The following is a 26,225-nucleotide window of genomic DNA, read 5'->3' as shown; positions in this document are numbered from 1 at the left end:
TGCAATATCTTACCTCACATTCTTTGAGCGTTAAAAAGTGCCATGCTGAAATTCCTGCTCAACTTCTGTGAACAATCAACACGCCATCTTTGATAAGTTTGGCTGTCTCAAAAATTTTTACATTGACGAGCACTAACAACAACCATTTGTCTCTGCCGACAAGTTTAATTAACTCATTCTTAATTAATTTACATAGACAGGGCCACATTGTCCAGCTGTCCACCAGGAAAAACTGCTCCAGATCCCCAGTCCACATGATAACAGGTGGTGCAGACTCATTTCTCTCCCACTGGCTCTCAGTGAGAGCGCATTGCATTTTCATTTTTCAGAACAGATTTACATGTGTAACGAATGTAGGCCAGTAAGATCGGTGCATGTAAACCTCACTCCCCTGGCCTCAAGAAATGCGCTAGCGACCAATGGTAATGTCTGCGGTAATGGCTCCCCTCCCATGTCTAAGACCCTGGTTCGAATCCCGCTTGGAGCGGGTCGAGTAATACTGGTTTCAGTTGGTGCTGTGACCCGGATGGGTTTACACGCACAGCTTTTACTGGCCTACGTCAAACTAGCGTTAAAGGTCGGGTCTTTAGCATTCTTGTTAGCGCGCTGCCTCCTACACCGGAGACCCCGGTTCAAATCCCACTCGGAGTGGGTCGAGAAGGACCGGTTACACATGCTTTTCTAAAATACTGATATTTATATATGTGTACATGCAATATGAAAATGCCATTATGTAACAGTGTACAGACATCAAGCTGCAAACATCAAGCTGTAGAAAAGAGATTAATTTGATTTTTCAGCTATATAATTTCAGTTAAATACTATCCAATTAATCCAATGATAGGATAAAAGCTTCAGGTAAGCAACTAAAAAAAAACCTTAATATTGTTAGTTGACACTCATCTTTAGGCTTTGAAAATCACAGAATGGCATAGCTGGTTTTATTCTTCTGTTTTTCAACTTCTTTTAGTAGTTCTTTTATCTCTTCTCCTTTCTGGTCCTGCAGATGTTGATAGAGTTTTTCCAGTAGTTCATGTTGTTTCTGACGTTCTTCCAGCATCAGTTTGAGCTCCTGAACGTGCTGCTCATTTCTCTCTCTGAAATCATTCAGTTCTTCTGCTTTTTTTCTGGCTTCATCTTCATGTTTCTTCTTTATGACTTTTATTTTCTCTTCATATTCCTTTTTCATTTCATTTCTCTCTTTCTCTTCTTTTTCTTTTCTCTCCTTATTCTCTTTTTCTCTTCTCCTTTTCTCTTCATCTTGCTCTTGTTTCAGATCTTCAACCATTTTCTTCCATCTCTTTCTCTCTTCTTCTCGTCTTTCATCATCCTCTCGTTTTATTCTCTCCCACTCCTCTTTTCTCTCTCGCTCCAGCCTTTCATAATGTCTTTCCATTTCAGTTTTCTTTTCTTCATATTCTCTCTCTTTGTCTTCTCTTTCTCTTCTCTGTTTCTGTCTCTCGTCCTCTATCTTCTGTCTTTCTTCTTCTCTCTCTCTTTCAAATCTCTTTCTCATTTTCTCCAGTTCTTCTTGTTTTTCTCTCAGTTGTTCGTCATGTTTCTCCTTTCTCTTTCTTTCATTTTCCTCTCGTTCTCTCATCTGTCGCTTCTTTTCATCCTCCCATTCTCTCTGCTGTCGTTTAATTTCCTCTTGAATCTCTTTTCTGTCATTTTCAGCCTCTTTTAATTTTCTTTTCCATCTCTGTCTCTCTTCCTCTTCTTGTTCAATCCTCATTTGCTCATCAGATTGTCTCTTCTTTATTTCCTCTTTTTGTTTCTTTCGTAACTCCAATATAATACATTCTTGTTCATTTTTCATCTTTTCTTGATCTTGTCTGTATTTCTCTTCTCTCTTTCTATCTTCTTCTTCTCTTACTTTTTTCTGTTTTTCATACTGTGATCTCTGATATTTAATCTCTCTCTTCATTTTTTCTATTTTTCGATGATATTCAGTTTTTTGCTGTTCTTCCTCTTCTGATCGTTTCTGATTTTCAGTCTCTCGTTTCTTCTGTTCCGTTTTCTCTTTTACTTCAAACTCCTTTCTGAGTTTTTCCTCTTTTTTTCTGAATTGATTCTCCATTTTCATTCTCTCTTCGTCTGCTCTTTGTTTCTCTTCCTTAAGTCTCTTCAACATATTTTCCTTTTCCATCTCATATTTAGCTTTTAATTTTTCATTCTGAGCCTGAATCTCTCTTTCTCTCTCTTTCATTATTTCCTCCATTCTCTTTTTAATGGACATCTCTGCCTCCTCAAACATGCAGTTAGTGAAGTATCGACCATCATTAGTATTTTTCACTTCTTCTATCATGTTCAACAGTTGAATCACTTGAGTTTTGTCTCGTTTTTCTTTGTTGTTGAAAACCAGGAATCTGTTTCCACAATCTCTGATCAGTTTCTTCAGTTCAGCACAGTTATATTTGCACACATAATCTTCGATGGACTCATTCTCAAGTTCGTCTCCTCTAGTGAACAGAACGATGCTGAACTGAGCAGCTTTATGACCAAAGATCTTCTTTATCAGATCCATAGTGTCCATTGCCTCCTTGGTGAATCTCCCCAAACTCAACACAATGACAAACACATGAGGTCCAGGTGACGACAGTGAAATACATTTCACAATTTCTTCCACCACTTGATCAGTTTGCAGTGTCGTGTCAAAGAGTCCTGGAGTATCAACAACAGCTACTGATCGACCATCAACTTCACCAACTCCCTTTTCACAAACAGTCGTCACTGAATCTGGTCTTATTTGGCTGTGGAACTCATTTCTTCCCAGAATAGTGTTTCCTGTTGCACTCTTTCCACTTCCTGTCTTCCCGATCAGCACAATCCTCAGACACTCCTGATCATCTGCTTTACTTTCAGCACCTGAAAAATTATTTTGGTAGAATTAATTTATTACTATCAGGCAGATTTAGGTTTGGTGTCAGGCAATAAAAAAAAAATGAACACAAGCACAGACTAAAAAAAAAAAAAAAAAAAAAAGGTTACACTAACATCAAGAAAACTGGACATTTTAACGTTTCCATCACCAAAACTGGAAAAAATAAAAAAATAAAATTGTTAACTTGGGACTTGTTCTGGCCGTTCAAAAGCCAAAATCCATTAAAGAATGTGATATTCCTGAAACATTCTTTCAATGTATTTTTTTACTATCAACTCACCATTAAAAATGTTGATTTGTAACATTCCTAGAACATAAAATTATCCAATACGTCACCTTGGTTGCCAGTATTTTACCGTAAAAATAAATACAGTAGCAACCTTACTTGGGACTTAAATTTATGGCAAAAAAAATAAAAAATAATCAGCAGGACTTCATTTTGTGGTAAACAAAAAACATTAGCTATGGTTCCCATACTTTACCATAAAAAATAAAGTAACCTTTTAGTTATTATGGGACAATCCTTATAATTCATTAACTGATAAACATTATCATTACATTTTACTAAAGTACTAAAATCTGCTTTAAACCTTTGTGATATACTGATAAACACCAAAATAATGCCAGTAGTAAAAAAACAAAACAAAAAACACATGATGATTCAAAGTTCACCACAATTGTTTTTCTACAAGCTGAAGCACATGTTAAAGAATGTGTATCATACACACAAATACAAAACACCATCATGGTGACACACAACTCTAAAATAATGCTAGGTAACATTTATTTTTGATGGTCCACTTTAGACATTTTACTAACTATAAGTAACTTTGCAGCTACAAGTCAACTAACTGTCATTAGAATATACTATAGTAGACTGTTAGGGTTAGGGTTCAGGTAATAAGTTGACATATACTGTAGTTGCAAAGTTATTTATAGTCAATAGAATGTCTGTTGGGGGACCATCAAAATAAAGTGTTGGTAGATAAGCAGACAGTCTTCTAATACTCTACTAATACTCTAATGACAGTTAGCTGACATGTAGTTACAAAAGTACTTATTGTTAGTAGAATGTCTAAAGTGGACCATCAAAATGCCATAAACATTCATTAAACAATGTATGATTTATCATATATTATTTTAATCACAGAGTTAATATAATCAATAATGTGAAATTTATTAAACAGTCCTCAAATAATCAAATATAAGACTATTTATGAGATCAGTGAATCAGGCTACATGATGATTCATTCAGAGTTGTATAGTCCAGGGGTCAGAAAGTAGAAGTCCTGCCATAGTTTATTCCACCCATAAACTCAGTCAGCTGATTTCACTAATTAGTTCTCTCTCCTGTCTGAATTAACAAATCCAGGTGATTGGAACAAAATGAGGAGGACTTTTACTTTCTGAACCTGGACTTTACACCTCTGACTACATGTCAGCCAAGAGTAAAGAAATAAACCAGAACTGGACCTTATCTGAGCCACAAAGTGTCATGGTTGTCACCAATTAATCACACGAGTCGTTAGGTTCTCGTTAAACAGTGTTCATTCCTTTATTGAACACCAACCGAACATCTGTCAGTTCAGTTGCCTGATTTATATACACAACCAACCCCCGGAGCCCCTCCCTTACTGCGCACCTGCGCAGTAGACAACAAAGTCCACTAGAACATTTCCATTACACATGACATCTCCCCCTTTTTAAAAGTAAGAAAACACAACAATAACTTTAACCCTCTAAGATTAATCCTCTATTAACTAGTTATCTAAACAAAACAAATTCTTGTCACACAACAAACAAAAGGGGGTATTGCAGCAACGCTTTTCACCCTCCCTTTTTTTTTTATCATAATAACAAAAAAAAACTTACTAAGGGTGTGGGTAGACTACCACGATCCCTTGAGATGAGACAGGGATTATTCTGCCCTTAATGTCCAACATCTCAGCTAACTAGCATACTTGGGGTTTGGTTTCACAGTTCGTCCAAACCTGGTGATGACTTGATTCAAAGGATTAGGAGAACAGGGTGGTTCAGCAGGAAATTCACCCTGGCTCTGCACTAAGTCCTGTTCTGATGGTCCACACTGTCCCTGTTGATCCTTTGGTTGGGAGGAGTTTATATTTGAAGGTGAGGAGTGTTCTTGGCTCACCAGTTGGATGTGGCGTCGGTTTCTCCTGGGTGTATCGCCTTGCTCAGTCTCCAGTGTGAAAGAGCGCGGCATTACTTCTTGACGCTTTACCGTTGCGGTGGTTGTCCACGCCTTTCCACTATCGATCTTCAGCCTGACTCTGTCACCAATATTCAGTGGTGGGAGAGGTCTGGTAGAGTATTTACGGTTATAGTACTTTTCATAGGCCTGCTTCGCTTTTGCATCATTTGTCTTGATCTTTTTCAGGTTTGGCCACATCGGCTGAAGGCTTTCTTTGAGGACTGGGAGTGTTGTACGGATTTCTCGACCCATCAGCAGTCTAGCTGGACTCTCCTTTGTTGGTTCGGTAGGGGTTGAACGGTAACTCAACAGTGCCAGGTGGGGGTCGTCCTGTTTCAAAATCCCTTTTGCAGTCCTCACAGCTCGTTCGGCCATGCCGTTGGACTGTGGGAAATGGGGACTTGAGGTGACATGGTGGAAATCGTACTCCATTGCAAAGTATCTAAACTGTTCAGCTGAAAATTGGGGACCATTATCAGTCATTAACTGCTCAGGTATTCCAAAGCGTGTGAAGATACCTTTTAGCTTTTGTATGACTGTTTCTGAGGTCATCTTTGGCAGTTCTAAGATTTCAAGCCATCTTGAAAAGTAATCGATCACAATCAAGTAATGACGACCTTTAAGCTCGCACAGGTCGGCTGCAAGCTTCTGCCAAGGTAAGTCAGGTAATTGTGTAGTGATTAGCGGTTCTTTGTTTTGGCTAGGCTTGTGAATATTGCAATGTTTGCAAGAAGACACCAGCCTTTTCACATCACCAGCGATACCAGGCCACCACACAGCACCTCTGTAGCGCTCCCTACACTTAGTAAGGCCTTGGTGGCCTTGATGAATCCTCAGGAGCATGTCTCCTCTCATACTTTCAGGAATCACAATCTGTCTGCCCCTTAACACCATTCCACCGACTTCAGCGAGTGAACCACGGTCTTTGAAGTATGCTCTCACAGTTGATGGGATGCTCTTCAAATATCCTGGCCACCCATTTCGGATGTACCTGAGCACACACTGCAGTTCACCATCCATTCCAGTCTTATCTTTAATTTGTTCAATGATTGGCTTTCTCACCCTCAGGTCAACTTCCACTGAATCCACGTATGCTTTAACCTCTGCTGCAAGGTCACCCGGTGGAATATCTGCCCTGGGGTGTCTGGAAAGGGCATCCGCGATTACAAGATGTTTCCCTGGAACATATTCAGCGATGGGGTTAAATCTCATTAACCTTATGAGCAAGCGCTGACAGCGTATGGGTGTGTTGTCGAGGTCTTTTGAATTGATGAGGGTTACTAAAGGCTTGTGGTCTGTAAGCAACTTGTACTTCTCCAGGCCACACAGATACTGGTAGAAACGCTCAGAGGCCCACACTCCTGCGAGGCACTCTTTCTCTATCTGCGCGTATCTCTTTTCAGCGTCGGTCAATGTGCGTGAGCAGAATGCCACAGGCTTTAACTGTCCATCATGGTTCTGCATAAGCACTCCTCCAAGCCCATAATTGCTAGCGTCTGCGCTAACGACAGTCGGCTTTGCAGGGTCGAAGAACTCTAAGACAGGAGCTGACGAGATTAACTGCTTCACTTCCGTGAATGCCTGCATTTGCGATTGTCCCCAGCACCAGCCACGTTCGGACTTAAGCAGTTCATTGAGGGGCTGTAGCACAGTGGAGAGATTCGGTAGATATCGCCCGATGTAATTTATCATCCCCAACACTCGTCTCAACTCACTAATGTTTTGGGGCGCATCCATAGCTGTGATTGCCTTGACCCTCTCTGGGTTTGGAGCGATGCCTTGCCTGGTCACCACTTGGCCTAGAAAGTTCAGTTCTGGCTGGCTGAACCGGCATTTCTCCTTATTGAGTCTCAGTCCAGAAGCTCGTATGGTCTCCACAACCCTCTCAAGGTTTTGATCATGTTTTTCTTGCGTTTCTCCGAAAACTAAGATATCGTCCATATATACGACTGTCCCGTCATGTCCATACAGCAGCTCTGACATTTTTCGTTGAAAGATTTCAGGTGCCGAAGTGATGCCGAAAGGAAGCCGCTTAAAACAATATCTTCCCAGCGGTGTAATAAAGGTGGTCAGGCGTGCGCTATGTTCCTCCAGGGGTATCTGCCAAAACCCGCTTTCTGCATCTAAACTGGAGAACACGGTGCTCTTGGCTAGCTTAGGGAGTATATCATCCAATGTGGGCAGGATGAACTTCTCACGTTTCACATTTTCATTGAGACGTTTCAAGTCCACGCAGATTCTTATGTTTCCATTTTTCTTTATAACTGGAACCATGGGGGCACACCATTCTGTTGGATCCGTTACTCTTTCTATTATGCCCATTGACTCCATTCTTTGTAGCTCCTTTTCTACCTTCGGGAGTAAGGGAATAGGGACCCGTCGTGGTGCAGCCACACTGTACGGTTGTGCACCATCTTTTAAGATGATTTTCACTGGATTCCCTTTTAAAGTACCCACACCACCAAGCACACAGGTTTCGTCAATGCGCTTGATCAAGCCTAGTTTGCTTGCCACTGTTCGACTTAGAAGGTTTTCCCCAGTAGTTTTGACTACTACTACCCTAAAGCTGCAATCACGTAGCTGTCCATTGACATGGGCTTTAATTTTTGCTAAAAACTGCCCCCTTGTGGCCACTACGCCGCCTGGACTTTGCAGAGTGTTTTTCACTGCCGTCAGTTTAGGCTTGTTTTGCAGTGTTTCATAAGTAGCTTCGGAAATTACTGAGGTATCGGCCCCGGAGTCAATTTTAAATGAGACTGGCGTATGTGCCAAAGTTAAAGTGGTGCGCCATGGTGGCTCGTCCTCTGCTAACAATGCACCTCTGTTTTTTTTCTGCTCAACAGATCCCAAAAACATACAATCGTCCTCATCCGTTTCAGTTATCTCTTGTACTGCTGCTTTTGAGTGACACACGGCTGCAAAGTGTCCAACTTTAGTACATTTCATACATTTTTTTCCTTTAGCAGGACACAGTTCACTGCCATCGTGATTACGCCCACATCTTGTGCATATTCCTTTTCTCACGTTTTTGTACATTTTTGCTGGGCTGCCAGTTCTCTTATATTCTTTCTTTCTCACCGCTTTCACATTATCCACATGTTCCGTGCTCTTAACTCCCTCTGTGTTCTGGAATTTAATTAATTCACAATGTCTGGCCATTTCAATAGCAGTGCGCAGTGTTAGATCACTTTTCATCTGTAGTTTTTGTGACACTTGCTTATCCCGAATCCCTATTACTATGCGATCCCGCATCTGCTCTTCTTTTTGTGTGCCAAAATCACAGTTTTCAGCTAGCTCGTATAGCTGCCTGACAAATGTTTCCACATTTTCGCCGGGAAGTTGTACTCTCGAATGAAACTTAGCACGCTCGTAGATAACGTTGCGTTTCGGGATGAAATGTTCGTCAAATTTGGCCATTACCACAGGATATTTGTTGCTGTCCTCCTCGTTTTGAAACGTAAACGATCTGAATATATGCTCAGCCTCTGCTCCCATCGAATAAATGAGGGCATTTACCTGCACATCTTCACTCTCCTCTGTAAGCAGTGATGCGACTCGATATCTGGCAAACCTCTGTTTCCAGTCCGGCCACGATTCTGGCTTGCAAAAGTCGAACTGCTCCGGCGGAGTGAACTTTGCCATGGCGATGCAGACTTCAGATCTCACAACAACTCACGTTATTAATACCCCGTTTTTACTTCTGACACCATGTCATGGTTGTCACCAATTAATCACACGAGTCGTTAGGTTCTCGTTAAACAGTGTTCATTCCTTTATTGAACACCAACCGAACATCTGTCAGTTCAGTTGCCTGATTTATATACACAACCAACCCCCGGAGCCCCTCCCTTACTGCGCACCTGCGCAGTAGACAACAAAGTCCACTAGAACATTTCCATTACACATGACACAAAGTATGTGAATATTAAATATGGAGTCATCTCATCCTTAATAAGCCTGTTAACAAGCAGAATCACTGAAGGAATGAAGAGAACAGAAAAAGAGACGAGCAGAAACACAAGAACTACAACTGACTTCAGACACAGCCTCAGATGAAATCAACTGAAGAGAAAAGAAGACATTAAATCTGTGAAGATCTCAGCAGAGGAGGATTAAACAACTCCACAAACAGCATTACCAGCTTCACTTATTACTAACCAGACTGACTTTATTTCTGTCAGACGTCTACAGAAGTTTTATTGAGAATTAACAGAGGTTTAACTCTAATGTGTTTCATTTGAAGTCACCATAACAGTGATTAGTGTTTCCATTAGTTGGGTTCTTAACTCTGATTATATCTTTTGTCTTTTCTGGCAGTTGTGACAGTGTGTTTGTTAAACACATTTGCAGCAGCAAAAAAACCTAAAGTGAAATGAGATCAGGTGATGATGGTTACCTGATGATGGTTTCATAATCATCATGAAGTATCTTGCTCCACTGATGCTTTTCAAATCTAACAATTGTGTTCCATTAATATTTTCACATTACAGACCCTGTGCAGCATGAGATCCAGAAATATTATTATATTATTTACACATTCATATTTTTTTCAAAACACAAACCCTGTATTACTGAAGCATGAGATACAGCAGTACTATAAGAATCAGTTCGAAGAATTGTATAAACTTGAGCACTAAATGTTAACCTACTATGACAAACATCAATAATCAGCGTATTAATCTCAACAATGGTGACAATCAAAAGTACCTTGCTGCAATGCATGCTGGGTACCAGCAGAGTACAAAACTCCCAGCATGCATTGCAACATGAATAAATTATGCAGCTGAATTGTCCTATTATTTTGTTTAATTTTAAATATTTGCTTTTATTTTTTGCTGTTGTTTTTGTAGTGACATTTAGTAGCTTTTTTGTAATGTTCAGAATTGATCAGTTTATCTGAATATTTTTGATTGTCACCATTGTTGAGACACATACGCTGATTGTTGAGAAGTGTGTGTGTCACCTGATAGATAAAATTTTTGTTCTCATGTTTGTTAAATTATTTTAACTGATAGGTATAATACAGCTTGATCTCATGCTGCAGTAACACAGAGTTCATGATGTTAACTGAACAAAACAATTTTATTATACAAATTACATCAGTGACTCAGGCAATAGCATTATGATTACAAAGCCATCAACAGGTGACCATCATCACCTGCCCTGATTAAATGTAGCTTTCTTTGCTGCTGCAAATGTGTTTGACAAACACACTGTCACAGCAGCCAAAAAAGACAAAAGATATAATTAGAGTTAAGAGCCCAACTAATGGAAACACTAATCACTGTTATGGTGACTTCAAATGAAACACATTAGAGTTAAACCTCTGTTAAATCTCAATAAAAACTTTTGTAGAGTTCTAACAGAAATAAAGTCAGTCTGGTTAGTAATAAGTGAAGCTGGTAATGCTGTTTGTGGAGTTGTTTAATCCTCCTCTGCTGAGATCTTCACAGATTTAATGTCTTCTTTTCTCTTCAGTTGATTTCATCTCAGGCTGTGGCTGAAGTCAGTTGTAGTTCTAGTGTTTCTGTTTTTCTTTTTTCTGTTCTCTTCAGAGGTGTAAAGTCCAGGTTCAGAAAGTAAAAGTCCTGCTCAGAATTTTGTTCCAGTCACCTGGATTTGCTAATTAGCAGTTTTTCAGCCAGGAGATAGAAATCAGCTGACTGAGTTCATGGGTGGAATAAACATATGGCAGGACTTCTACTTTCTGACCCCTGGACTATACAACTCTGGATTCATTATCATTATCAATTAATACACAGCAAAATCCACAGTGTTAAATTAACACATATGTAGCTAAGTTTCCATCCACTTGTAAATCGAATTATCTGAAGTTCGGTAAAAAAACTCATGCGAATAAAGCTGGTGATAGTGTGTTTCCATCCAACGACTTTAAAGCGAATAAAAACCTGTACGTAATCACAGGCTGATTCTCGATGTCTTTGTGTGCCTAAAAGGAATATATATTTTTTTCTTTTATACTTTTTATACTGCTAAACTTCACATGCGCTGCACGCATGCGCACCAAATAGGAGCGCAATAATTCTGACCGATATATACATTTTGCTTGGAAAATTAGGCTATGCGATATTTTATAACACCAGAAATATCTTCTAATTATAAGAATTTATTAAATCTTTAAAACTATCTAATTAAATCTTGGGAACAAAATAAAAATAAAACCAGAAAAAAAAAAAACTAAAAACTATATATATATATATATATATATATATATATATATATATATATATAGTTTTTTTTCACAACGTTAAACATTTCATATACAATTTAACACATTTGTAGATCTATATTGTCTCATTTATCATTGTAGCCTTATTTAAGTTGATTTTCTTCACAGCAAAAACTCCAGTGTTAAATGAACTCTCCTGGGAGTTTATATGGCTCCAGACTCAAGAGTGTTAAAGTGTTAAAATATGAGTGTTAAATTAACACTCAAGAGTGTTAAAGTTAATGAGCTAATTAAGTGATTAATTGAGTGATGATTGACCATTATTGAAGACACCTGATGTTAACAAGCAGAATCACTGAAGGAGAAAATCTATTTTTTTAAGATACCGTTATGGTGATCAGTGTTTGCTTTAGTTGGGCTCTTGACCCTTAAACTGTTAACATTAGATTTTATTTGGCTGTTGTATCTGAGTTATAACTGCCAGATGAACAAAGAGAAAAGTTGATCAGGTGGTGTTGGTTATGTTTTGACATCATCATAATTTGACCTGAGTCACTAAACTCAATTAGAGTCTAATCTCTGACTTAAATGTATATTGTTGATTACAGCATCACTGTGATTCTACAGCATAAGATCCAGAATTTTCTAAATAATCTAAAGTTTTTTTTTTTTAAAGTTGTTCTGATAAAACAAAATCTTTATTTTAGGCACACACAGACATCAAGAATCAGTGTATGAAACTCAACAATGGTGACTAACAGAATATTCAATTAGGGAAAGGAAATTACTAAGACAATTCAGTTCATAATTTATTCATACCGCAATGCATGATGGGAGCCATGAATGAGTTTTGATTGGTGGCACCCAGAATGCACTGCAACATGCTTTATTATTGTCACCATTGTTGAGATTCACAGGCTGATTATTGATGTCAGTGTGTCTAAATAAAGTTCATTTATTTCGGTAATTGTCTTTTGATCAGAACAACTTTCAAGAAATATTTTGGATTATATTGAAAATGCTGATAATCATTTGCTGTAGAATCACAGGGCTGCTGTAATCAACAAGATAGACATAACTCTCTAAATGAGATTTGTGCTTCAGGTCAAATTATGATTATGTCAATACATAACCAACACCACCTGATCAACTTTTCTCTATGTTCATCTGGCAATTATAACTCAGATACAACAGCCAGACAAAATCTAAAGTTAATGATTTAAGGGTCAAGAGCCCAACTAAAGCAAACACTGATCTACATAACGGTGTCTTAAAAATGAGATTTTCTCCTTCAGAGATTCTGCTTGTTAACATCAGGTGTCTTCAATAATGGTCAATCATCACTCAATCAATCACTTAATTATCTCATTAACTTTAACACTCTTGAGTGTTAATTTAACACTCATATTTTAACACTTTACACTCTTGAGTCTGGAGCCATATAAACTCCCAGGAGAGTTCATTTAACACTGGAGTTTTTGCTGTGTTTTACTGTATATATTTTTTTTGGACTGATAATGGTTAATAAAGTTAAATAATGAGAGAGTGACAGTCATTGTGTTCTTATTGATCAGTGTTAGAGGATCTGTGTAACAACTGAGGCTTAGCCTGACAGTTAGCCAGCCCTGGATCAGGCTAGTTTCCCAGCATAAGTTGCCAGAGTAACTGAGTTCGAATTATTTTAGGTTTGCTTTATGAAACAGAATCAACCCACAATAAGTCTGACTAACCAAAATAAGCCTGGCTTGTATTCTAATCTTGTTTTATGGAATAACCCTTAGAAGACATTGATTAGCTGGTTCAGGTGTGTTTGATTAGGGCTCAGATAGATAGCAACCATCAAAACAATGTTAAATCAATGTTAATGTGTACATTTTTGACTCAACATCACTTTACATCACATTAAAAACTGAATTTTTAAAAATATGTCATCCAAAAATCAATGGTAATGGCATTGAATCAATGTTACAATGTGATGTTGGTTCAACATCATGTTTGCACTCTCAGAAAATGAACCACAACAACTATAACTGACTTAAAGCCACACAACCCGAAATCTACTGCAAATAAAAGAAGACAATAAATCTCAGCAGAAGGTCTTTTTGACAATAAACAAAGGTTTAGATGTTGATGTTTTATTGAAAATGTTAGGTTGCCATTATTGTGATCAGTGTTTCCTTTAGTTGGACAGTTTGACTCTTGGCTTTTATGAGAGTGTGTGATCTTTGCAACAGTGTGTCCTGAAACACATAATTTATTGCAAAGAAAGCCAGTCAGTTGAAATATTTTTCAGCATCATAATTCACTAATTTTACCACTGACCAAAAGGTAATTTCTCATTATAAAGTAACAATACTTTCTTGCCACAGATCAGACATTCTGAATTTTTTTTAAATACATTAATGGAAAAATATTTTTAGATACACATCCAGACAAGAGTCAGCATAATATGAATCTCAACAATCGTGACATGCTTCAATGCCGCAATGCATGTTGGGAGCCACCATAGTATAAAAACAGCATGCATTGCAGCATTGCAGCATGTCACCATTGTTGAGATTAGTCTGCTGATTCTTGATGTCTGTGTGTCTAAAAACAATCATTCGTGCTATGTATTTACAAATCACAATTCTGAACATTGATCTGTTGCAAAAAAGCAATATCCAGTTATGTTGAGGTGGTAAATTAGTAAACTATTTTACTTCTAATTATGCTGAAAATTGTTTCACTTGATTATTTTTGTTTCTGGCTTTCTTTGCAACAAATCATGTTTTGGTAAACACTGCTGCAAAGACCACAAACTCACATCAAAGCCAAGAGTCAAACTGTCCAACTAAAGCAAACACTGATCACAATTATGGTGACCAAACATTTTAAAACTACTACACCTCTGTTAATTCTAAAAAAAATAAATAACTTGATGCAGATGCAGGATGCAGGGGCAAACTGAATTGCATAGCCAAGTCTGATCATCTGAATGAGCCAGCAAGACCCTTTGACAACCCAAGAGGTTGATTATTGGCTATTTCTTTAATGCTCTTTCTCATTATATAAAGAAAATGATCATGCAAATGCACAATACAAAAATCCACTTACCTTCTGACTGAATCTTCTGCTGCAAGTCATTAATCGTACTTTCCATTTCACTCAGTTTTTCTTGCAGTTCACGTCTGACTCTGTTCTCTTGAGCTTTCACATACATCTGAAGTGAATATGGTTCAGTCTTCATGTTCTCTATATAATACAGTAGTTCTGGGATTTGTCTTGAGTTTTCAAGCTCCTTTAACCCCATCACTCTGAACTGACCTCCACAGAGACTGATTAACCTCTGAGAATCTGGGCTGTCATTTATAAAGTCTATCACTGCTGCTCCAAAAACAAGATCTGAGGTGAAGAGCAGAATGAAATACTCATAAGAGTCAAATATTCTTTTAATCTTTTCTATTTCTGCTTTGTCTTCATCAGTCAGTGGACCAACAGGAACAATGAGGAGGAAAACATGAACTCCAGGATCACAGAGAGACACACAGTTAAGAGTTGCACTCTTCAAGTCCTCCTCTGAGAGTCGATTGAGAGCTGGAAGCTCCACCAGACTGATCAGACGTCCATGAATCTTCTCTTCTTTCTTCACACACTCTTCACTGCTTGCTATTCGACGTGAAGGTTTTATCTTTTTCCCTCTTAAAAGTTTTGACACAGCGACCTTAAGTGATCCATTGCTTCCACACAGCACCAGGTTCAACTTCTGTTTTCCAGAGAAATTAGCTGACACTAAAGAAAAAAAAAACATATGCATAGTCACACTTTCACAGAAAACGGTTTTTAACTCCAATCAGTTTAAAACAACATTATTTCTTGCTGAGACTTAATTAATTACTTACTATTGGGACGAATCCATTTTGGGCTATGCTTTCTAGTATCATCTTAAAAAAAAAAAAAAAAAAAAAAAACATATAAATAAAAAACAATGTACAAATAATATGTTTACAATACATACTGCTATTTCTAAATCACAAGTATAAAGTTGGGAAGGCTGGGGTCCTTGTTCCGTTTTCTTCTAATTTAGTTTTCTGTTCCTCTTTCAAAGTGTCCAAAGTGTTAACAACAGTTCCCTGTTCCTCTCTTAATACCACACAGCAAAAACTCCAGTGTTAAATGAACTCTCCTGGGAGTTTATATGGCTCCGGACTCAAGAGTGTTAAAGTGTTAAAATACGAGTGTTAAATGCTTTAGTTGGGCTTGTGACCCTTACACGTTTAACTTTAGTTTTTATTTGGTTGTTGTATCTGAGTTATAACTACCAGATGAACAAAGAGAAAAGTTGATCAGGTGGTGTTGGTTATGTTTTGACATCATCATCATTTGACCTGAATCGCTAAACTCATTTAGAGTCTAATCTCTGGCTTAAATGTATATTGTTAATTACAGCATCACTGTGATTCTACAGCACAAAATCCAGAATTTTCTAAATAATCCAACGGATGTTTTAAAAGTTGTTCTGATGAAGATAAAAATCTTTCTTTTAGGCACACACAGACATCAAGAATCAGTGTATGAATCTCAACAATGGTGACAAACAGAATATTCAATTAGGAAAAGGAAATTACTAAAACACTTCAGATCATAATTTATTCATACCGCAATGCATGATGGGAGCCATAAATTAGTTTTGATTGGTGGCACCCAGATTGCACTGCAACATTCTTTATTATTGTCACCATTGTTGAGATTCATACACTGATTCTTGATTTCAAAGTCATTTGATCAGAACAACTTTTGAGGAATATTTTGGATTATATTGAAAATGCTGAAAATTGTTTGATATAGAATCACAGGGCTGCTGTACAAGGTAGTCATAACTCTCGAAATGAGATTTGAGATTCAGGTCAATTTATGATTATGTCAAAATATAACCAGATCACCTTTTCTCTTTGTTCATCTGGCAGTTATAACTCAGATACAACTGCCAAACAAAATCTAAAGTTAATGATTAAAGGGTCAAGAGCCCAACTAAAGTGGACACTGATCACCATAACGGTGACGTATTTTTTTTTGATTTTCTCCTTTGGTGATTCTGCTTGTTAACATCAGGTGTCTTCAATAATGGTCAATCATCACTCAATGAATCACTTAATTAGCTCATTAACTTTAACACTCTTGAGTGTTAATTTAACACTCATATTTTAACACTTTAACACTCTTGAGTCTGGAGCCATATAAACTCCCAGGATGAGAAACTACATGCTTCATGCTGCAATGCATTCTGAGTGCATCATATGAAATAGGGCTGGGCGATTTACTACTAATCAAGGAACCGGCTTTACTGACGAGATGCGCATAACAATATCGCGATTTAAATCGCCCAGCTCTATGAAACTTATCCATAGCTCCCAGAATGCATTGCACCATGAAGCATGTCACCATTGTTGAGATTCATATGCTGATTCTTGATGTCTGTGTGCAAGTAGAACTTTCAGTAGTCCAACATGTGTAAATGGGATTTTAAAAATCATTTAATGTTCTGATTAAACTGTACTGGATCTCTTGCTGTAGAATCACAACAATAAAACAAAATGAATGACATACTACCTGTATAAACCTCACACATAATATCAGTGAGTTAAGCCACTACATGACGATGACTATATTCTTATCATCAATCAGCTTACAGCATCTGATTATATTTCTCTTGCTGTTCTCGCCATAATAAGCAGACACAGCTGCCTGAGAAAAACTAATGTTAAAAAGTCAAGAGCCTGACTAAAGCACACACTGATTCGCCACAATGGTAACATCAAATCAAACTATTACTTTCAAATAAGTAATCAACATCTAAACCTCTTCTTAATTCTTTTCTGTAGATGTCTGACATAAATAAAGTCAGTCTGGTTACTAATAAGTGAAGCTGGTAATGCTGTTTGTGGAGTTGTTTAATCAGATCTTGAGAGATGTAATGTATTTTATCTTCAGTTGATTTCATCCAAGGCAGTGGCTGGAAGTAGGCCTAGTTCTTGTGTTTCTCTTTCCTTCAGTGATTCTGCTTGTTAACAGCAGGTGTTCATCAATAATGCACTATCATTATTCAATCACTTAATTATCTCATTACCTCCAACACTGATTCAGTGTTACATTAAACAGCCTGTACTGTGCACACTAAGCAGTGTTCATTTCATCTGGGCAAACCCATGTGGGGCCTACATGGAAACCGAGGACAAAACTGGCTGGGTCCCAGTTAGATAGCCCAGGTCAAACCCATTTGGGCCCCACATGGCTGTGCTGGCTGGGTCTGACTTTATAACACGTTTTGCGACTTTATATCACACAATTCTGACTCTATTTCTTGCAGTTCTGACTTTATAACACGCAATTCTGACTTTATAAGAAGCAATTGCGACTTTATTTCACACAATTCTGACTCTATATCTCGCAATTCTGACTTTATAACACGCAATTGCGACTTTATTTCAGGCAATTCTGACTTTATAACACGCAATTGCGACTTCAGGCAGTTCTGACTTTATATCTCGCAATTCTGACTTTATAACACGCAATTGCGACTTTATTTCACGCAATTCTGACTTTATATCTCGCAATTCTGAGAAATAAAGTCAAAATTGCGAGATGTAAACTCGCAATTGTGAGATAAAAAGTCGCAATTATCTTTTAAAATGTTTTATTCTGTGGCGGAAAAAAAGCTTCCATACCTCCTGGCCTCTTCCTCCCATCCATCCTCCCTGACGCGTACCGTTACGGCCGGCCCAGCTATGGCCCTGTCCCAAATGGCACACTCCGGACTTGTGGACTTCCTCAGAGTCCACACTTTGGTGACATCATGTAGTGCAGACCTATAGGGCCGTTGGCGCGAGTCCACGAGGGCGCATTGAGAGGTATTTTTGGGACAGACTCGATCGGCACGCCGGAAATAACGGCCTGGTTGTTGTTGGACAGGAGAAATCACATTTTTACGCTCCGACGTCTTATCTCCATGTCAACTACACAGCCTAATTTTACAGTTCTATATTTTGATATTGTGCATATCACCTGGGCATTAGACAATAGATATATCATGCTTATTTAAATGATGTAGTTGTACATAATAATACATAATGTTCCATTTGAACTAAGATTACAATTTTAAAACATAATTTAAACATATTTTTTTTCAATTTACAGGTTTCAATATTCATACTATGTTTACATTTGACTCAGTAAAGCCCTGCCATTCGGTTCTATTTATTTAATGAATCATAATGCGATCGTATTATTAAACGTGCTAAGACATTTAGATGGTTTGAGACATCAACCACTGGTCGATGGCCATAATGTTTGTATAAACTGTAGGTAACAAGTGGTAAAATGTACATTTAGGTCATAAAAACCGTAATGTTTTCTTCTCAGCCATGTTAACAATTATCCGTGAGTGAAATCTCCTCCCATCCGTTGTCTGATTGGCCTTTCGCAAGGATTCCTGGATAGTTAAAGTGCGTGGAGCCTGCTTCTATGCGGGCTTCGCGGAAGATTGCTTCAAGGGTACAAAGGGGGCGCTGCTGAGCACACTTCATAGCAGTAAAATGCTGAATGGGACAGCCTACGGACTCGTAGACTCAGCGAGCACGCGCAATTCAAGTCCACGAGGCCGAAAGTCCGCATGAAGTGCACCATTTGGGACAGGGCCTATCAGTAGGCACCGGCGGTGCCGCGGACGGTAGCCTACCTGAGAAAACGTTTTGGAAAAGACGGGCTATGGACCCAACCAACTCTATAGGAGGGGAGGGGAGAACTCCCTCACATGGTACAACCCATGCATTTCTTGACTGTCTGTCGCTTTCATACTGTATTCTGTACAGGTTTGACTCGTGTACGATAATTTTCTTCCAAATACGATAATTTTGAGCATCTGGTACGATACTTAGACATTTCCAATCTGGCAACACTGCTCTTGACCCTTTTAATTTTTTAATATTAGTTTTTCTCTGATTGATACAACTCTGTGTTTATAAAGCACATTTGTTACTGCAAGAGAAAACATGACCTGCTCACAATGGCCCTCATTTATCAAAAGTGCGTACACCAAATTTCCAGCGTACACCTGGCGTACACCCAAAACCACGGTGACTTTGAGATTTATCAATATGAACGTTGGCGTACGGCACGCTCAAATCCTACGCCAGCTCAGGAGGTGGTGTACGCACGTTTTGAGTGCGGGAATGCGCAGAAAAACAATTCCTAACACCACAAAACGCACTTACAAACTAAAAGATATGATATATTATGACCCACTGTAAAAAAACAACAACATCGTAATTATAAACTTCAGTGTTTATTTTTGTGCAACATGGACTTCAATGTTTAAGTTGTGTGACTTTACCAAAGCATTTGATTTGTAGGCATATGTATTCCTTCAGTTGCGAGCCTGTGCGCTTTACCTGACGTTTCAAGCCTTGTTTATACTTTCGCCTGGCTCCGCAGCGCGAGTCTCCGCAGACTGCGCGCGCACCTCCCCAAACGGACGAGGCGTTTATACTCGACGCGCTCGCCGTCGTACTATTCTTTGAAACGATGGTTAGGCCAGGGTTAGGCCCGGCAGGTGCGCACGGACTGGGTTCAGTAATGAAAGGCTTTCAATGACCAAAAAAATTATTCAGACTGACAAAATAATAAAAATGACATTCTTCTTTTAAATAATAATAATAATAATACAAATAATAATAATAACGACATTCTTCTTCTAAATAACAATAAGCGTCATTAATAATACAAATCTAGAAATCAATTTTGTTTCTTTCCACTTCCCTGGTTTCGCTTTCTCTTTCTCAAAGAAGTTTCTCTTCTTTGCCGTCTTCCGTGTGTCCATGGCGTAAAATGAGGGCGTGGGGGAAGCGGAGACTTGAATATATTGGGGCGTGTTATTCTAATGACGATCGTTTTCAGCCGCGGCATTTATCAAGGTCAGGTATTGCGTACACCTGGATTTCAAAGGTACGCACAGCTTCATAAATCAGGCGGTGAGAGGAGTGTAAGCATAATCTTACGCCAACATATACGCCCGTTTCTACGCAAGATTGATAAATGAGGGCCAATATGTTTTGGTGATAATGAAAATATCATCATGTAGTGACCTGATTCACGGATGTCATTCAGAATCTAAATCTTTGACTACATGCTTGATGTCTTGTTTTAGTATTGGTGATTGTAGCTCTGAGATTCTACAGTTTGAGATCCAACAGAAATATGAAAAAAATAAAAAATACTTTGTGCAAATAAGTTATTGTGTTTAAACACACAGACATCAAGAATCAGCATATGAATCTCAACAATGGTGACAAAAAACAAACTAGTGACAAACAGATCAACTCTGAACATCACAAAAGAAGCTACTAAAGTCAGAACAAAACAATAGCAAAATAAAAGCCAACAGAAAAAAAACCAATGAAAATTACAGGACAATTCAGCTGCATAATTTATTCATGCTGCAATGCATGATGTGAGCCATTGATGCGTTCTGATTGGTGGCTCCCATCATGCACTGCAACATGAAGCATTTGTTTGATTGTCACCATTGTTGAGATTCATATGTAGATTCTTGATGTCTGTGTGTGATTTTAAATACTTTAGATCTTTAAAACATTGCTGAAAGTAACTACTGTAGTGAAATATTAATATAACATTTAGATAATCAGTTAATAATAATGGGTGCCATCAGTAAATCAGGTCACTAGTAATTACATCATAAAATCATAACCAGGGCTGCATTTCCAAAAGCATCTTAAGCCTAACTTGATCACAGACCAACTGCAACAAATGGCCTATATGATCAAATTAGGCTTGTGATGCTTTCAGGAAATACAGCCAAAGTCATAGTGTCTCTTGCCACAACACATATGCTCTATAAGCACAGAGTTGGAGCAGCCAGAGAAATAATAATGTTAAATAAGAAAGGGTCAAGAGCAGCCCAACTAAAGCAACCACTGGTCACCATAATGGTGACATGAAACGAAACATTCCATAAAACATTACCATCTAAACTTCTGTTAAATCTAAATAAGACCCTGTGTAGATGTATGACAGAAATAAAGTCAAACTGGTAAAATAATAAGTGCAATAATGGTTCAAAGTAGGGCTGGGCGATTTAAATCGCGATATTGTTATGCGCATCTCGTCAGTAAAGCCGGTTCCTTGATTAGTAGTAAATCACCATCACCTGCTTTCAGATGAAGCGGCATTTAGGGCTGATGAGATAATTAAGTGATTAATTTAGTGATGATTGAGCATTATTGAAGACACCTGATGTTAACAAGCAGAATCACTGAAGGAGAAAATCACAAATTGTAAGTTACCATTAAAGGGACTGTGTGTAGGAATTTCTCTCATCTAGTGGTGAAATTGTATTTTGCATTCAAACGAATAATGCTCTCCAGCGCCTCACTTTTTCAAATGCGCGTTGCATCTACGGTAGCCGTTATGTAACAAAAAGCTTTGACAGGATGTCTTATAATAACACTTCGAGTTTTTCTTCGGGTGAACAGGTTTGTTATTTAAAACAAACTGAAACTTGAAACAACGAAAAAAAGAATGTTACAGTATGAATTACTGACTGTGAAAAACATTAACTATGGTAATTAGTAGTAATGCCTCCTTTACTCGTTATATTTTTTGAAGTACGTGCATTGTTAGATATCATCATCATCAGCGCCTTATAACGTTACTTTACTCAATAGCTGCTATTCATCAAAGAGCCTGTTTAACTTTTAACTATAAATGTTCTACTGTCTATATAATAAAGTACACAACCAAGCAATGAAAAAAAGCTTGTAATTAAGACCGTAACATTGACTTACCTGTCGAGAAGAAAGCAGGCAACTTCAGGGTCTCTTTTGAAAGCTTTCTCCTGCATTAGCTTTCCCGACATTAACCCTTGTTTTTGTAATCTCCGGTCACGTTTCCTTTTACGGACTATTTTGGACTTTATCGACGACGAGGACTCCTTATCCTGTGACTCAGCATATGTATGAATGAACGGTGTATAAATAACCGTGCAGTGCAGCCTTTTAAACTTGCCGGTGCAGTGACAAGCGCCTCTCACTGCTCTGCTCCTCCGCTTCTGCTGGCTTCAGTCACGTGACGCTGGTTCTGAACGAAAACGCGTTGTGGAAACGCCTTGGCCTAGTACTTTTTGTCCCTCTCTGCTATTATAGTTTTTCAAGATGGCGGAACTACATGGAAGCCTCCTTGGACCTACCCGTTCCATGTATATAAAGATAATAAATTCTTCGTTTACGAGGATTAGTCTGATCATTGGCAGAGGTATTTGTACACCCTTGAGGGCATATTTATGAATAAAAATATTGATTTAAGATAATAAAATACCTAAAAAGCTACACATAGTCCCTTTAAGGTGATGGGTGTTTGCTTTAGTTGGGCTCTAGGCCATTATGTGTTTACTTTAATATTTACTGTTGTTCGTCTGCTCTTATTGATTTATAACAGTTAACTGAACAAAGTAAAATGTTATCTTATAGTTTTGGTTATGTTTTGACATAATCATGCTGTGATCTGAAAAATGAAACTTATTGAGGTAGTTTGATTTAACTTGTTAGCAGCAGTTTTGTGATTCTTCAGCCTGATTATTAGCACTTTATTTATTATTCAAAATATTTAATAAACATTGTTCTGATCAAAAGACATTCAGACAAATTTATTTAAAACACAGACATCAATAATCAGCCTGTGAATCTCAACAATGGTGACAATAATAAAGCATGTTGCAGTGTCTGCCACCAATCACAACTCATTAATGGCTCCCATCATGCATTGCGGTATGAATAAATTATGATCTGAATACTCTATGTAATTTACTTTTCCTAATTGAATATTCTGCTCCTCACCATTGTTGAGATGCATAGACTGAATCTTGACTTCTGTGTGTGCCTAAAAGATTGTTTGTTTTTTAAACAACTTTTAAGAAATCCCTTATATTATATCAACAATTCTCGGCATTTATGCAGATTCATATAGTTATGCTGTAACCAACAACATAAATCGAAGTCAGAAATAAGGATTTTAATGCGTTCAGTGATCAAGTTCAAATGATGATTGTCATATTATAACCAACACCATCAGATCACTTTTTTTTCTTTGTTCAACTGGCAGTTATAACTCAGATACAACAGCCAAACAAAATCTAAAGTTTATAATATATGGGTCAAGAGTCCAACTAAAGCAACCATTGATCGTCATAACGGTGGCTTACAATTTGAGATTTTCTCCTTCAGTGATTCTGCTTGTTAACATCAGGTGTCTTCAATAATGTTCAATCATCACTACATTAATCACTTAATTATCTCATTAACTTAAACACTTTTGAGTGTGGACTCATACACTCCCAGGAGTGTTAATTTAACACTGGAGTTTTTGCTGTGTACAAAGAGCCGTAGTTAACTGACAAGCTGAGCCATATCGCATTAAATATCGCTGGCGATACGTCCGCGATATTAATGCGATATGGCTCAGCTTGTCAGTTAACTACGGCTCTTTGTAGTAAATGCCGCTCCATCTGAAAGCAGGTGATGGCGATTTACTACTAATCAAGGAACCGGCTTTACTGACGAGATGCGCATAACAATATCGCGATTTAAATCGCCCAGAGGTTCTTGTGTTTCTCTTTTTTCTGTTATTGTTTTTTTCTCTTTCCTTCAGTGAGTCTGCTTGTTATCATCAGGTGTCACCACTAATGGCCAATCATCACTTAATTAATCACTTAATTATCTCATTAACTTCAACACTGCTTCAGTGTTAATTTTAACACTCTGTAGTGTGGACACATATGTACACTGAGGAGTGTTATTTTAACACTGGGGATTTTGCTGTGTGGGACAATATAGAAACACTTTAAATCCCAACAGAACATTAAACACTAACAAAAAGTTAGATCTAAAAGATCTGGGAAGATCTCAGCAGAGGGAGATTAAACAACTCCACAAACAGCATTACCAGATTCACTTATTACTAACCAGAAATACTTTTTTTTTGTCACACGTCTACAGCAGTTCTTATTGACAATTAACAGAGCTTTAGTAAAATAATAAAGTTTGAAGTCGCATAGGCACAATTTAAACGTATAGTCAGGTCTAGTATCTCTGAGAGTCAAATTTAAATTTTAAAACCTGTTTGACAAGTTGTTTATGACTTTCTCAAATGTATTTTGTTGAAACTATAGTTAATGAATCACAATCTTAAAATAGCAAGTCTGGAAACTTACAAAAGGGACTTTCTTCATCACTTCTCCTTTTTTGTCTCTCTCTGGATTTTCCATAATCATAGTGGTGAGAACTCGTGCTTTTGTCCTCGATTGGCTCTTCATCCACAGACATTCCTTTAAAATCATGAAATATGTCACATGTGAGATAGTCTTCCTGGTTTCCTTTGCGCATCTGATCAACCCATGTAAATATATCTGAGTGCAATCCTGTGTTTGTTTCATCCAGCTGCAGATGTCGACCTCCACACTCCTTAATCAACTGGTGAATAGTGTGCGGTTGTACCATAGTGCTGCCTCCAATCAGTTGTGCAGTATGGCTGATTACAGAACTAATTAATGAGTGTGTTTCTTTATCAGTCGTGAGCACGATGGTGCGTTTAATCGCTTCTTCACTGAACTGTTTCAGCACATATTTCACTCTTCTCACGTCCTCCTCAGTGAAGTCTTCATGCTGAAGTACGAGTATGAAGGCGTGAGGTCCTGGATCAGACTGATAAACACACTCTCTCACAGTCAGTGTGATCTGATGATGTGAGATGTTTGGATTCAGCAGATGAAGAGTGTTAATGACAGTGATGTGTCTGTCCTTCACCGTTCCACTGACTGGGATTACATTATTCTGCTCTAAAGCTGCCGGCTCTTCATTCTCACGTATATCTATTTCCAGGATCAAGTTTCTAACTTTGCAGTTTTCTGATACATTCTTCCCCAGAAGAACAATCCTCAAATCACACACTGGAAAACAAAACAAAATACTGTAAAGAAAAAAAAACTTGAAAAATAATCACCTAAAAAGTGTAGAAATAGCTATCATAATCACTGAAAATTGTAACATTTGTGAGTATTTTGGCTTGAGATTTACATTACTGAATATTAAATGAAAAAAAATGTTCGGTTGGGATTCCTATGTAAATTATTCAGAACCAGATGTCCTACTACATATAGAAACCTAAAAAAACAACTGACTGTCACTGAATATAACAACAACATGTGCAGCCATATTTACATGGTAACTATATAATCTATAATTGAACTGACTTACTGTTAGGAGTGTCAGAATTTAGACTGTCCCGCCTTTGCCCCTCTGAAAATAAAATCATCCATATAGTGTCAGATATAAAGAATATCATGTAATTGAAGCTTCAATGATGATGACAGATTGAATTAGTGACAGAACCGATCAATGACAGAACCGTTGGGATTCGGTTCAAACTCATAAATTTTGAAAAAAATGTATCAAGAAAACCATTTAAAAACTAACAAAATGACAAAGAATCCCAACGTACATATATATATATTTTTTTTAACTCTTTGAAAATAGGTGGAAGTCTTTCTGCATATGATGTGACTGAATCTAGACAAAATCAGGAAGAAAATTAAATACACACCTAAAAATACTATCAGTGACAAAGTGGCAAATCCTCTTCATATTTCATAAAAAAAAAATTATGCATTGCATCCACTTTGAAAAAAAATACTCCATTGCCACAGTATATACACATTTCAACCTATCTTCTATTTATTGTAATTTAATTTGTTGCCTACCCATTCTGGATGTTATTTCACCTCAAGCGTTGAGCTGAAATCTGATTCCTCAGCAAACTGCTCCTACTTTCGTTTACATTCACATGAGTCTCACTCAGCCACACCTTTGACTGTGGGCGGTCCGTGGCTGTGCTGT

General features: G+C 37.8%; 1 protein-coding gene and 1 long non-coding RNA gene across 3 annotated transcripts in view; both read right to left on the bottom strand.

The window, feature by feature from the left end:
• The window catches only part of LOC309503405, a 311,403-nt gene that overhangs the window by 133,529 nt on the left and 151,649 nt on the right, over positions 1 to 26,225 (bottom strand). The window lies entirely within an intron of this gene.
• On the bottom strand, positions 800 to 26,199 carry LOC309498135 (GTPase IMAP family member 8-like). Of its 2 annotated transcripts, XM_082168666.1 has the most exons (6): positions 26,090 to 26,198; positions 25,587 to 25,628; positions 24,545 to 25,279; positions 15,168 to 15,209; positions 14,383 to 15,057; positions 811 to 2,868 (listed from the first exon to the last, which is right to left on the bottom strand). In XM_082168666.1, the coding sequence occupies exons 1-6, from the start codon at positions 26,091 to 26,093 to the stop codon at positions 920 to 922; spliced, it is 3,447 nt and encodes a 1,148-aa protein (XP_082024792.1). In that variant the 5' UTR covers positions 26,094 to 26,198; the 3' UTR covers positions 811 to 919. The 2 variants fall into 2 exon arrangements, with proteins under 2 accessions (XP_082024793.1, XP_082024792.1); XM_082168667.1 differs by lacking the exon at positions 15,168 to 15,209 and having other exon boundaries at positions 800 to 2,868; positions 14,383 to 15,051; positions 26,090 to 26,199.

The sequence above is a fragment of the Leuciscus leuciscus genome (assembly GCF_965113295.1).
Source record: "Leuciscus leuciscus genome assembly, chromosome: 1".
Classification (NCBI taxonomy): domain Eukaryota; kingdom Metazoa; phylum Chordata; class Actinopteri; order Cypriniformes; family Leuciscidae; genus Leuciscus; species Leuciscus leuciscus.
The sequence above is the reverse complement of the archived record's forward strand: the minus strand, read 5'-3'. Positions and strand labels throughout refer to the sequence as shown.